The sequence below is a fragment of the Corvus moneduloides genome, chromosome 1 (genome assembly GCF_009650955.1).
Source record: "Corvus moneduloides isolate bCorMon1 chromosome 1, bCorMon1.pri, whole genome shotgun sequence".
Classification (NCBI taxonomy): domain Eukaryota; kingdom Metazoa; phylum Chordata; class Aves; order Passeriformes; family Corvidae; genus Corvus; species Corvus moneduloides.
The window spans coordinates 101266562-101280130 of NC_045476.1; the positions used below are offsets into that span (position 1 = coordinate 101266562).

At 40.5% G+C, this 13569-nt stretch overlaps 1 protein-coding gene across 1 annotated transcript; it reads left to right on the plus strand.

Annotated features, from left to right (window-relative positions):
* Nucleotides 1–7712: 7712 nt before the first annotated feature.
* Nucleotides 7713–11870, plus strand: LOC116449137 (interferon alpha-inducible protein 6-like). Its single transcript, XM_032120299.1, has 3 exons — nucleotides 7713–7935; nucleotides 10669–10815; nucleotides 11701–11870. The coding sequence occupies exons 1-3, from the start codon at nucleotides 7788–7790 to the stop codon at nucleotides 11727–11729; spliced, it is 324 nt and encodes a 107-aa protein (XP_031976190.1). The 5' UTR covers nucleotides 7713–7787; the 3' UTR covers nucleotides 11730–11870.
* Nucleotides 11871–13569: the final 1699 nt, after the last annotated feature.

The following is a 13569-nucleotide window of genomic DNA, read 5'->3' on the forward strand; positions in this document are numbered from 1 at the left end:
TTTTGACAGGGTTTTTTGACATTTTTTTTTTCTGTTACAAAAGCTTCCATGGCACTTAGGATACCAGGTATTTTTTACACAGGGAGCAGTCAGGTAGGCCACAGACAACATGCCCTTGGCAAATCCATGTTGGGTAGTGCTGATTGCTTTCTTATACTTCACGTGCTAAGGTATGGCTGCCGAGAGGATGTGCTCCATGGTTTTTCCAGAGAGGGCTTTTACTGTGTGGTTTTCTTACTGTCCTTCATCCTTATTCATGCTGCTTTACCCTTTACAATACCTCAGATGCTGTATTGCATTTATTTGTAGCCTCCATTCTCAAACCAGAAGATTAATGCCAAACCCAAACATCCTTCAGATGCAAAAAAATTCCAATAAACATAAAATAAGAGATTTCTCCTAATTGAAACAGGCTGTTAAGGCCTAGAAGAATCTAAAAGAAGCAGCCACTCATTGCTCCTCCAAGAAAGCCTCTCAGTCCTTTCAAGCGTGATCTGAAACCTATCCATGTATCTTGCAGCTGGAACTGAGAAGTAAATCAGGCCCTTTGCCCATGTAAGAGATTTTGTCAATAATTGCTTTTCAAATGCTTTTAAAAGCATTTCCAGTACTTATGCTTGCATAGGTACTTACTTGTATTAGTGTCTGAAACCTCTTTATCTATATTAAATGCTTATACTATGCTTATTAACATAATGCCTGAGTAGCATACTACATATGGCCTCAGAAATGTCCTGAAAACAGGAAAGTAGTAGTCCCTTCAACTTACAGGCAAGGAGAAGTCCATATATTTTAAGCTCTCTGTGCTCAGCTTCTGTCTTCTGATAAGTCTTGCCCTTTCATTTCTGAAAACAGGACTTTGTTTTGGTCCCTTGGACCCTACAATGCTGACCACAGACACACATAGTTGGAGTGCACTCCTTGGATGCAGAAGCTGCAGTCTGGGAGATCAGGAAGCGATCTGGCAAGTCACATAGCTGATACCATCATGAACTCATGTCCTCTGGCTTGGACTATAGATGCTAGGCACCACAGACTCCTTTTCCTCCTCCTTCCTCTGGCAGCAGCTTCTGTGTGGACTGAGCCCACCAGGCCTGCCCTAGGATCTGCTGGATCAGGTTCCCTGGCTGAGGAAGCAGCTGCCCTGAGGGACCTGAGCCATTCTGAACTGCTCAGCACTTTCCCTGGAGCACAAACTCTGCTTATCCATGTGGGATCCGTGAACTAGAAAAGGTGCCCATACTTCCATACACTTACTCAGTGTTTGCAGATTGCGTTTTGAAATGGCTTTATTAAGGCACCAATTGTCATTACATTTGAATAGCAGTGAGAACTCAGTGTTGTTAATAATAGTACTTCGACCATGAATTCTATTGCTTCACATTTTATTTTTGTTTTCAACATACTTCTTCCAGAAAAACATATCATCTTACATTTCTTTAAGATAGGGGTATAGCTTATTAGTTGCTTGTGTACTTGATCTATTATCTTCATGAACCTGCTTCCTAGATTTCAGAAAGACTTAGAGCTTTCCCTCAAGTCTAGACATCTTGAAGACTGTATGAACTGATTGAGACTCTTCTCCTTCCCAGAGGCTAGAATAACCTGTATTCCTGTACTCTGAGGTTTTGTTTGTGTAACTGGGCATGGAAAGACTGCAGCCTCAAGGTCAAACAGAATTCTGACTTGGCAGATAACACAGTTTCGTCATTTATGTATGCATTTTGTTTTACAGAATAATATATAAGGGAACAATTCATCTTTACCTCTGTTTTCAGGCTTAAAAAATCAAAGACCCTGCTGTTGACATTTATTTGTTAACTGAAGTAACTTTCCTTATTTTGTAAAACAAGCCTTGTAAGCTTAAGGAAAGGATCTGCAGTGCAGGAATAATGGCTTGTGTTAAATGTCTTTGGAATAAAAATATTGCTTCCCTCAAAACACTGGCACTGGCTATTCCATGACATCTTTCAAGTACCGCTGTCCTTAGAGCCTTGAGAATGATGCCTAGATGTCCATTTCAGTCTGTCAAAGGCATGTGGCAGGTCAGGATAGGAAATTAAAGAGTCAGCAAGAAGCCCAATGTACTAATGAAGACTTCCTTGAAGGCAGAGAACAAATGGGACGTGACTCCATGTCTGAGTGGTGCTTCTGCTCCTGGTTCCTATGGTGCTGCTCTTGAAGGGCCGAGTCCTGATCTGGGTGAATCCTCTGAGCTTGAGCATGCAAGGCAGAGCTACTCCCTCTTTTGCAGAGTCTGTTTTGAGCAGGGTCTCATTTCATACGCTTGGACTATGGAGTAAAGTCCTGGCATAAACTACAACATCAAGAGTGACTATGCTCTCCAACATAATATTAAGGTCAAAAGCAGAGGTGCCACTGTGAGGTACGATCCTGTCAGAGGGAGCTTTGAGGAGAACAGTCTGGAATTTGGATGTGCAAAGTGGACATTAATAAGATTTTTGCCACCTAACTCCATTTAAGGTCTAAACTTAATCTTCTCAGGGTACTTATTCAAAGGCTTTTTTCTGGATTTCTAGCTGGAAATTCTGTGGAATTTAAGCTGATATAAGTGTGCAGTGCATATAGATGTTACACTTCTGTAGTTCTCCTTCTAATAGCACACAAAATTAAAACTTCCAAAGCTGGAATTTTCTTCTCCCAAAAAGCCACCAGTGCAACTTTGTGATTTGTTTCATCTGTAATGCAGAGATGATGGTGTCTTGCTTTCAGCAGATGAAAATGATAATAAAAATCCAAATGACACACAGATAACCTAATCCTGAAAAAGGATGACATATGAAAATATTGTATGACTTACCTGTAAACGTCTTTTTGACCTTGGCTATAAAACTTCTGGGTCAATCACTTCCCAGTCTTTCCCTAGCTATAGTAAATTTGGCTAGTAGAAAGACTGGCAAGTTAAAGGATGTGATTCTTTACTCTGTTACACACTCATGAGTACTCATCTCTACCTTTGAAAGACAGATAAAGACCATGCAATAATTAATATATTCTAAAAAGAGATCCAGAAGTTCTTGAGAAACATTATTATTTATTTCTGAGGAAAATTGGTTCATTATATGATTAGAGATTCACTAGATACATACCTAAATTAAGTTAGAAGATAAATTTCTTAGGTATCAGAGAAGTGGCCCTACAATCCTCTGATTTTGTAAGCTAACAATAGCTTTTTAGCTACTTATATCCTAAAGGTAGGGTTTTAATAAGGAGGAATATGAAGAAGATGGAGCATCTCCTTGGAGGTGCACAGATAAAGGACAACAACAATGACATAACTTGCAGAATTCTGACTAGATATACAGGAGTAAAAAATCACTTTAGTGATAGTCAAATAATGGACCAAGTTCCACAGAGAAGATGTGTAATCACCATCTGTGGAGATACTTAGAACTCAACCAAGTGTGTCTCTGAGCAAGTAACAGGATAATTCCCTGGCTGAACTGGATGATCTCCAGAGCTTCCTTCCAACCTAAATTTCTGTGTGATTCTGTGATTATGACTACATACAGATGTCTTTCATTCACATGAATCATGTGATGTCACTGTGTGAGCTCGTATCGGTCCCTTGATATCATAATATCAGTCTTTTGGGGTTCTTTTCTGTTCTTATTTTACACTGTATCAACCCTCACAGACACTGGAAATTTTTAAATCAGATAATTGTGTTTGCTGACCTACCCTAAGCATGATGATGGTCATATGTTAAATGCAATTTCATTGACTGGTTTTTTTGGAGACTTTACCTAATATGGCTTGATAGCAAGATCCCTAATTTTTCACAGCAAATGTGGCTTTATAACTAATAAAACTAGTGCTACCTGTATTGTGAAGAGTTTTGCCATTTTTGACCTATCTAGATGGCCCCTTATTCTAGTGGAGTTACTTTGGAAGCATCTTGGAATATCTGTATCAGTTATAGGCAGCTTCTATGTATTTCTTCTTGGGTGAAATGAAAAATTTAATTATACGAAAAAAATGCAAATTGCTGCCAACTGTGTTAACTGTGAGAGAGTTGCATTATCTTCTAACATAAATTGTCAGTGAATTGAAGAAAAGACGTTTTGGAAGCTGATCTGATTACTGTCAGGGAAAGTGCTCAAACTCAATTGTTGGCAAATGTCCAGTACCCATCACTGAACGATCATCACCTCATCATTCAGTCTTCTCAACTGACATGCAAAACAACATCCAAATATTCATTGCACATCTGTGCTGGACAGATTATGCATTAGCAATTCAAATCAATTCAATGTACAGGCAGTTTCTGTAAAGGCGTCTGTTTGGGTGAGATGCCTTGTTGTCTGGGACGGATAATAAGGCAACTCTGTCTAATCTTGGAGAACAATCAACCCATCTTGAGAAGGTGACGGACTACGTATGCTCTTGCCCTGACAGCGCTAGAACAATGGCCCCATAATGCACTTGACTCAGCTGGTAATAAAATCTACTTTTGATTAGCAGCCATGGCTTGTGTCAATCACTGCATGATGTACCATTGTCCTCTGGTCCTGAACACAGTTTATTTACAGGGAAACAAAAGCTTTTTGGATATGGCTGCTGCCCAGAGATTGCAAAATAGATTGAGCTGTCAGCCTCACACACTGGATGAAGATTAATGAGTTGTGCAGACAATAAATATGAAGCAATGACCATAAATATGCTAATAGGTATTATCCATATACACTATAATTGCTACAAAAATTAAAAAGTAGTGTAAAGGAAATAGGTCAGAGGGTGACAGATAGATAATCTTGGATGCTGAAGATCTTTGCTTCAGTCAGATTCTCTACAGGTTTATATCCTTCAATTAGACCCTTCAAAAGATTAATTGTTTAAAAGCTGTTTGAATAATCTCTTTTGAAACAGAGGTTTATGGGAAAATGTTTATGAAAAAGTGACTTCAATGAACATGTTATTGAAATAAAAAAGGTGACTACCAAAAGCAGAGATTAATGTCTCTGATCAGCTGCCCAGCTTCACTATGAGGTAAATATTTCTAAGTGGCACGCTAGTGGGGACTGCAAGGAAAACATACCAAAGAGACACAGCAGTTTATATGCACAGACACAAGTGATTAAGGTCCTTCCAAGCAAAATATAGAAGAGTTGCCTGCACATCTGATCGCATTGGTTTGTTTGATGTTTTCAGCTTAGCCTAATTTTCCTTCTTTTCTTTTTTTTTTTCCTTTTTAATTTAAGAAGAGAAGAATGCCCACCACTCAAATTTTCAAACTACTTCCAACCAAGCCTCTGGCTTTCCAATTCCTTTCAAAGAGGATTTTTGACACCGAAGGGTTTCATTTGAAGTTGAAACTCAGAGAGTTAAACTGTCAGTTCTGTGTTTAAGTGCTTCAGCACCTAAGGCTACTGAAATTGTAGTGACACTGAAAACAAGGGCAGTCATACTCTTGGTATTCATAGCTTTGACTCTCTGTTCTCTCAGGCTTAGGAGTGCCACGGGATGTTTTCAGGTCAGCTCACACCACCCACCTCCTCTAAGATTTTTAGTTTCTGGTACAGGGAAACTAACTCACCCAGATATTCTCACAGGTACAATAAAAATTAGTTCGTTTTTTTTTCTTTCCATACTTTAACTAAAAGTTGCATCCATTTAGCTCTTAAATTATCACTGCTTGGATTTTGGCAAACAGTCCACAAAAACTTAAAACTACCTGACTGCTACTGTGCAGTCTCCTTGAAAACACAGCTGAGCTTTAACTACACTTGCCTAACATCTTGGAAGTTATCCTTTCTAACTACAAATGCCAGTAAAACAAAGCACACACACACACACACAAATATATATATATAAAAATATATATATGTAAAAGTAGAGAACCATTTAGGAAATGTCTCACACAAAGCTGTGGAGTGAAAGGAGAAGCACCTCTTTCTGGAAGAATTAACGGAGAGGGAGGACCCCTGGAAGCTGCAGGCTCAAGGACTGTGTCCTTGTTCCCAATCCCACTTCAGCAGTGACACTGAGTCTTTCTAAATTGGAGACCGTGATGTCAATGTCACACGTTGTCAGGGCACAGCAAGGCGCTGTCCCACCGAGGGAGCTGAGCACAGCAGATCTAGAGATGATAGAAAGATTGAACCAACAGTCCAAATCATTGGGCAAGTTGGTAGAGGCAAGTCCAAGGCTTCCCTTGAATCCTTCCAGTGGCTTCCCTTTCCTTATTACACTGAGTTTCTTCATCCTATTTTTATGAGACTTCTAGTAATTTCTTCTTTTCCTGCTTATTTTCTGGTGTCTCTGCCGATCTGAATTGCCTTGAGGCACTTTTCTTGCAATAAAACTTTTATTATATCTAGTTTTAATTATTTTTAGTTAAAATTTTTAGTTATTTTTTGTGTGTATCCATTATGTTTTGAGTTTTAGGACTGAGTAAAATGTCACCTCTTATAGAGTTTCTGCAGCTTGTAAAGCCTTGATTTTCCATGGCTTTGTCAGACTTTACCATTATTTCCTAATGGGCTGTATGGAATATTAAATAAATTGTATTAACAAAGAACTGAAACATTTTACCATTTTTGAAGGAAGAATCTGTAGCAGTATGTACAAAGAAAGTGAAATTTCTGGGTTTTTTGTGACTTTGAAGAAGACCTCTAGCATTCATTGTCCTATTCTTACATAGAATTTATCTGCATTTAAGCCTCAACTTTAGATATTTTATAACATAAAGTAATTCAAAATGATAAATGAGGAACCTGAGAAATTATGGAGTTAAAGATACATAATAACTGACATTAGGATTAAAGAAAACTAGCATATATGAACTAAAGAAAAGTTGAATGAAAGAAAAGAGTTAAAAGATCACTGCTGCTTAGGGGTACATGGGCCAGATATTCCACTGCTCAGATAAACAGCACATATAAGAAGAGAGGAACAGATTTCATATCCTTTGTTCTATAACCCACCCTGTACAAGACATAGATATTACACTATTGTGAAAATGCTATAGTTTTATTCTGTATATTTCCTCTTTGAAAGCCATTCCTGTGGTAGTGTGACCTAATCAAATATTCTTCTTTACCTGAGGCAGGTCCATGGATTTTTAATGAGCCTTATTTAAACTCCTGGCTAAGAAAAGCTGTGATAAAGGCATGTGTGCCATTTGCAAAGGCCTGTTCATTAAAGACAGAGGTTCTGCTTTAGTGGGACTTGTGTGAGGAAGAACAAAACATCTGTGTCAATCTGCTCATACTACACAAGGTCCTCTCACAGTTCCTTCCCTATAGAAATTAATTCCAACCATCCATTGTTTGTTGGGTTCTGATTTCCAGCTCTGTGTTTTCAGGGGTAGTTGTATCACAGCTGAATTCTGGGTACGATAACCAGCCCATCTGAAGTCTCTGCATGCCACCACTTTACTGCATTTTTGGCTCTTGTCTTTACTCAGAGTTGTATGAATTCTTAAAACAAGGCAGTATCTTCTACAGGTGCAATTCAATAGGGTGCAATGGAAAAGAGTGAAGAAGCAAAGCTTTCAGCCACATCAGGTGCCACACATGCTCTCATGATTTTAGTATCATAAGGGGAAATTACTTGGTTTGCCTAAATTCCAACATGACAACAGCAATAAAAAAGCCTATTGACAAAGTTCAGTTTCGTTTCCTGGCTGAGGATAAGTTTCAGTTTCTATTCTTCCTTATCTTGGCAGCAGTTTCATTTCTTCACTGTCAGCTGGAAAGTGTATAAAAGGATGGATTGAGCATTCCCTGAGTGCTCCACTGGAATTCTCACCAGCAGACAGCACCATGTCTGACCAGAACGTCCGCAACGCTGGATTCACTCCTTCTGGGATCGCAGCAGGATCCCTTGCTTCATCAATGATGTCCCACGAAGCGAGATCCTCTGGGGGAGGTGTGCATTCTGGAGGCCCCACTTCTACTCTCCAGGGAATGGGTATGAGCAATTCTGTGTGTGTGTGTGTGTGTGGTTATGTGGTTCAGTGCATAGGATCAGACAACTTATTCTCCTTGAAAATAAAGCTTGCCAAATAATCTCTTCTCTCCTACATACCTGTATTTCACTTAAGAAAAAAGATTCCTCTGTTTAACTGTGTGCTGTGAGTGGGATATTATTGAGGGTGTTTTCTGTGTATGTACAGACTATGCATGAATGAACACATACATACATGGTATTCATGAGATTTTGGACAGTGTTTATTTGAAGTTTGTGCTATCTCTCCATTCTGCCAGGAATCATCAATAATATGAAGAGTCAAGGTAGCAACAAGCAATGATGCACTTATACAAGGACGTGATCTGTGTACCTACATTTAATATAAATTACCAGATTTCCTTTGCTCTTTACTCACATTCATCCATACAGGGAGAACTAAAACCTTATGCAAACTCTGTAGAGGACGGAAATTAGTTGCAGTCCAAGAGGCGAATTCATGAAGGGAATGTATACACATCCTTGACAGCCCCTATCTAAGTATTAAAATGAGGCAGAGCTGCCTTTCACATGAGCTAACCCTGCAGATGTTTACTGTTTTGCTGCTTGCATGGAGCACTCCCTGACCGGATGAATCCCAGCAGCGTGGCACTTGTTTAACCCCAGATCCCGTGGGATCTGTGCACAAGGTATTCTCCCCTGCCAGACCTGCCTGTGTGACCTGATTCAGCAGGCATCCTCTGAGCAGGCATGACTGCACAGAACAGAGTGCCCCATGCAATCACACTTTACCCAGCAGCACAGTAATTAGCTCTCTGACCTTGGATAGAGGCTCCAAAACCCTTTCTGGCTTCAGGGTCTCGGACCCGCATGTCCCATGTTTCAAGGGTATGCCAACCAGCAGGCTGATTATAGGCGGGCATCTCTGACATATTGGCCTACCACTGGTCTACTACTTCCATAATCAGCAGGTAGAAATCTGAAGGATGGAGCTGAACATGACTTCTCCAGCCATAAAATGGGTGGTTGACCAGGTGAGTTGGCCAGGGTTCAGATTCAGGGCATCTCTTAATAGCAAAAAATGTGTTAAGCTTGACTGAGAGGAAATAAGTTGGATTTTTTTTTAAGATGTGATTTACATTGCTGCCAATATTATTCATAGAGTGAGACTCTCTAGACAGTGAGGGAATAAGTGACAGAAGGGTCATTCAGAGACATACTGCATGTGACTCCTGTGAGGCATTTTTTAATTTTTACTTTGTATGATTCGATCAGTGAGTTTAGGTTGCTAAATACAGTGTTTATTGAATATTCAGCAGGAAAGAGCTTAAGGGATAGTAGCAGCCGAGGGACAGAATATGAGAGAAAGTCGGGAGAGGAGGGGGACAGAGAGAGTGAAAAGAGGAGAGCTGCTCTCAGGCACCATGCTGCCTTAGCAGCAGAAATCCTGGTATGCAGGAGATGCCAGTGGCTCACTCTAGTCATATGTTAGACGGCTGCCTTCTGTTACAGATCACAGTGGTACAGCTGACCTCAGTACACTCATAACCAGTGGCAAACTCTTCAGTGGAGATGCCCTACAGAGAGCATGAAGCTGTCAGTTCTAAGACTTCTATCTGTCTGTGTGCTGAGAATTTTTATAAGAAACAGAAGCAAAATCTTGCAACCTCTGTGTTAACGATGGACTTTTATGAAAGCCACCATTTTGGTGAAGAGAAGTCTGCATGACTCAAGGAAACCTTAGCCATGCCGACAGGAGATACTCCAAAAGAGCTTTTATCCATGTGGAAAATGCTAGCTCTGTAACATTGCCAAGACAGGTGTGAGCTTTGGCTCCCTGCAGCAGGAGAGCTTGCCACACATTCTTTGCCTGATTGAGAGCTAAAAGGGCCTGATTTCATTTCCGCAGGTGCTCACTGAAATCTCTCCAAACACATCTTCTTAACCTTTTCATTCAGACTGTAACCCTTCCTCCCCCCAGAACAAACACGCTCGAAGGAGCGGCTGATTCTGCAGTGGGACATGAGTATTGTTCAGTATCACTTTACAGAAGATGTTATAACAAGCTCATCACCAAAATATTTGAGCATCCTCCAGGAATGCTTTAAGCATTATCAGTAACATTTGTCGTTACTAATGCTTTACTCCTCTCCCAGGAGAAGAAGAGTTTGCAATGGAGTGTTTTGCTCAGGGCTTATTTAGACTGAGTTGAAGATATACATATAAACTGGCCACTGGCTACCACAACTTGTGGTACTTGAATTTTACAGGTATCTATTACAGGCTTGTGTAAGGGAAAGTGGAGTGAATGGAACATGCTCCTCACCTGCAACAGAAAGTGCAACAGTTTCTAGTTTCTACAGAAGTTTGTTCCACAGTCTTCAGGCAGTTCCACAGAAAAGTGCAGTTTCAGCAGAGGCAAATAGTGCTGAAACAATTTTGGAGATCCAATTTTGCTTATCAAAAACAGTCTGTGCAAGAGCCATAGATGTTCTCTGTGTTCTGGGAGCATCCATAGCAGCACTGATAATATCCTTTCCCCAAGGTGGCAGCTAAAAAGCAGCATATTGACAGAACAAGTCAAGTAATCAGCAGTCACCTTGTCTTTTGATACATTTGCTAGCCTTGAATTTTTTTAAAACACAGTTTTAAATTAGTAGTTTTAAGTAGTTCGCAATTGACCTGGAAAGTTCCTTCCTTTTTTTGTCAGTAACGTCTCCTTTATAACTGTTCTAGGTGCCAAGGGCACGACCCATTCATCAGGTTTTACCAGCAGTGGGATCTCTGGTGGATCCAAGGCCTCCAGCATGATGTCCAAGGAGGCCACATCTTATGGAGGTGGAGTTCCCAGAGGTGGCACAACTTCCACTGTCCAGTCCATCTGTAAGTGAGAGTTCCCTTGATAAGATGAATTAACAAATGATTTCTGAACAGTCAACAATATTTCAGCTCATTTACTGTACATTTACCAGATGAAAGGATGCAAGTTACAGAAGTGGCTGCTTTGTACTTGAAGCAATATTTCTACTGTTTGTTTCTTTAAACTTGGTGGGAAGAGGAAACTGGGGAATTATTGGAGATAACTATGCCACAGAATTGCAAAGGTATGGGTGGACAGCAGAGACGGAAATCTGAAGCACAGTGACAGAATAAAAAAGCCCAATGGACTTTTAGGTTATGCTTTCATCAGCACCACAGCAGAAGTTCAATAATTCTTTTTCAGTCACAAATTCAGGATCAAACCAAGAGCTCCACACTTGAACATATAAAGCAGGTGTAGTAGGAAAAAACAGTGAAGCGTGAGAATGGAGTTATCAGACTGACAGACAGGAATCATTAATCTACTTGTGGCCTTTTAGAACAGCTTAGCTTTCTTTCCTTTAAAGGAATTCATTTTGTCAAAACCAGAGGAATCTGCCTGCACTTACCAGCTCAAAGCAGAGAACAGAAATCTTCCCCATCACTCTGCCAGGTTAATGCAACCCACACCTAGATAAAACAAACCAAATTATGAGAGAGCCTAGTCTATACCTGAATGCATCAGTAAGGATGCTAATTATGTTAGTAGGATCCTGTGGGGTTAGGAAGAGAATTGGAGACAGGATTGAAGTCCTTTATTGCAAAAAGTGTCCTTCAAATAATGACACAGACCTTTGATTTCTGACCTGAGAACGTTTGTAGCCAATGCTTGTACAGTCTACATGTTTTCCTGCGCAGCAACTTTGCTTTATATTGTCCTCACAATTGTGTCTCTGTATTTGTCCTTAGCCATGGGTGGAAAGGGAGGAAGACGCTGAACAGAAGAAAAACATCAGCCCAGAAGTAAGCTCTGCAAGCAGTTCAGCCTTCACCATCAGCTTTGACAACTTCTCCCATTCACTGATCTCCCTGTTATGAAAGGCAATCCCCATGCACAAATAAAGTTTCTGTTAAAATGATGGATTCTCACATTAAATTAATGGGGACAGAGATGAGGGGCAATTCTTTTCTTGATTAAATTTTCTCTGAAGCACATACAAACACAAGCCAATTGAAGCTAAGGCTTCAAGGCTCTCTTAGGAAAACCCTGGGTTTAGCAACACTGTGCTCTTCAATTGCAATTAGCTTGCTTTGTTTATTTTACAAAAAGTAAGTACAGTGCAAAAGTCACCCTGCTGTGAGAGAGAATCATAGAAACACCCAGCAAGGGGCGTCCAGCAGTTCCTTCTAGATGTACTTCTAATAGGCTATCAAATTAAATTCTACTTAATAAAGGAGACACATAAGCAAGTGAAAACAGGTCCCAGGACTGATTTTTGCATGCCTCTAGAGTTTCTAAGGTGCCTTTCACTATAATTTCTAGTCCCTGTTTGCTTGCAGCGAGCTGTCAGCTTTGTCCCAATCAGAGTGAAACTACCCCTGTAAATTTATGATACGTGAGAATAGATAAGGAAGAGAGCCCATTTTCTCTGATACTGGTCTCATTGTTGGTACTTTTTGCTGTTCCCCAGACCTGACTCCTTTCCTTCGTGTGTGCTCATACAATGATGTTTCCCCAAATACACATAACATTGTGCGTTCCCTATGCAAATTCCCACATACATACTACCGCACACTTTCATCTCCCTTCTGTCTTTCTGGCTCCTCATTCTCCCTACCCTATCACCTCCCTCCTTCTGTATTTCTAACAAAACCACACAGCACAGCTTCATCTTCCCTTTCCCCACTCCAAGATGGAGGGAGAAAATCTCACACCTTCAGGCCAGAAGTTAAGAGGTGCTGGATTTGAGGAGCTGCAGTCAGCGATTTTCTCCAATGACTCCTGTCACCCTGGTTGAGCATTCCCATCTCAGCTGCATTTCTCCACAGCTGGGAAATGTGTTTGCCCCCATGCACCTTATGCTGTCAGATATGGTCTTCTCCCTGCTGCCTAGGCACCTTCCAGAACGCACATGAGAAGTCAGTGTTTGCCTCCAGTTGCAGCAAAGTTAAATTGAATTATATGATGAGTGGCGAAATGGAGGAGAGACTAACGAAGAGAAGAAATGTATCTTCACTTGCTGTGCTATCCAAAGCATTAAAAGGCAATTGAAAAACAAGGGCTTCATTTCATAGGCTAGAGCTGATGTCCTAGCAAGGAGCTATCTTGGGCAAATGCTTAAAGGTAACCAGGACTTGAATTCATAATATCATAGAAAGCTTTAATTTCAAAGAGACCTTGGTGTGAGGAGAATGAGGGAAGTTCTCTAATCTAAACTTCTGCTAAAGAAGGGTTAGCCTTAATGTTGTACTTGTTTGCTTAGGACTTTGTCCAGTCAGATTTTGGAAATCTTCCAGGAGGAACCATCCTACACTTTCCTTCCTAGGCCTAATGCAGAAGCCTGGGACTACTAAAATATGGCTGTGATACCAACAGATCTTTACTCCCCTCTATGCTCTTAGCACTGGCATGAGTTGAAGCCAGAAGGTCTGCCCTGGCTTTTTCCCATTCAGAAGGTATTCCCCATGTGCAAATGCCAAGTTATGGTCCCAGAGAACAGCAAGGGCCTTGATCCCCACAAGCTGACATTCAAACACCTGCTCAGCACTGATGATTATAGATGAGTCATAAGAATGAAACCAATGCAAGAATGACAAGAAATAGTAGAAAAAGTCAAG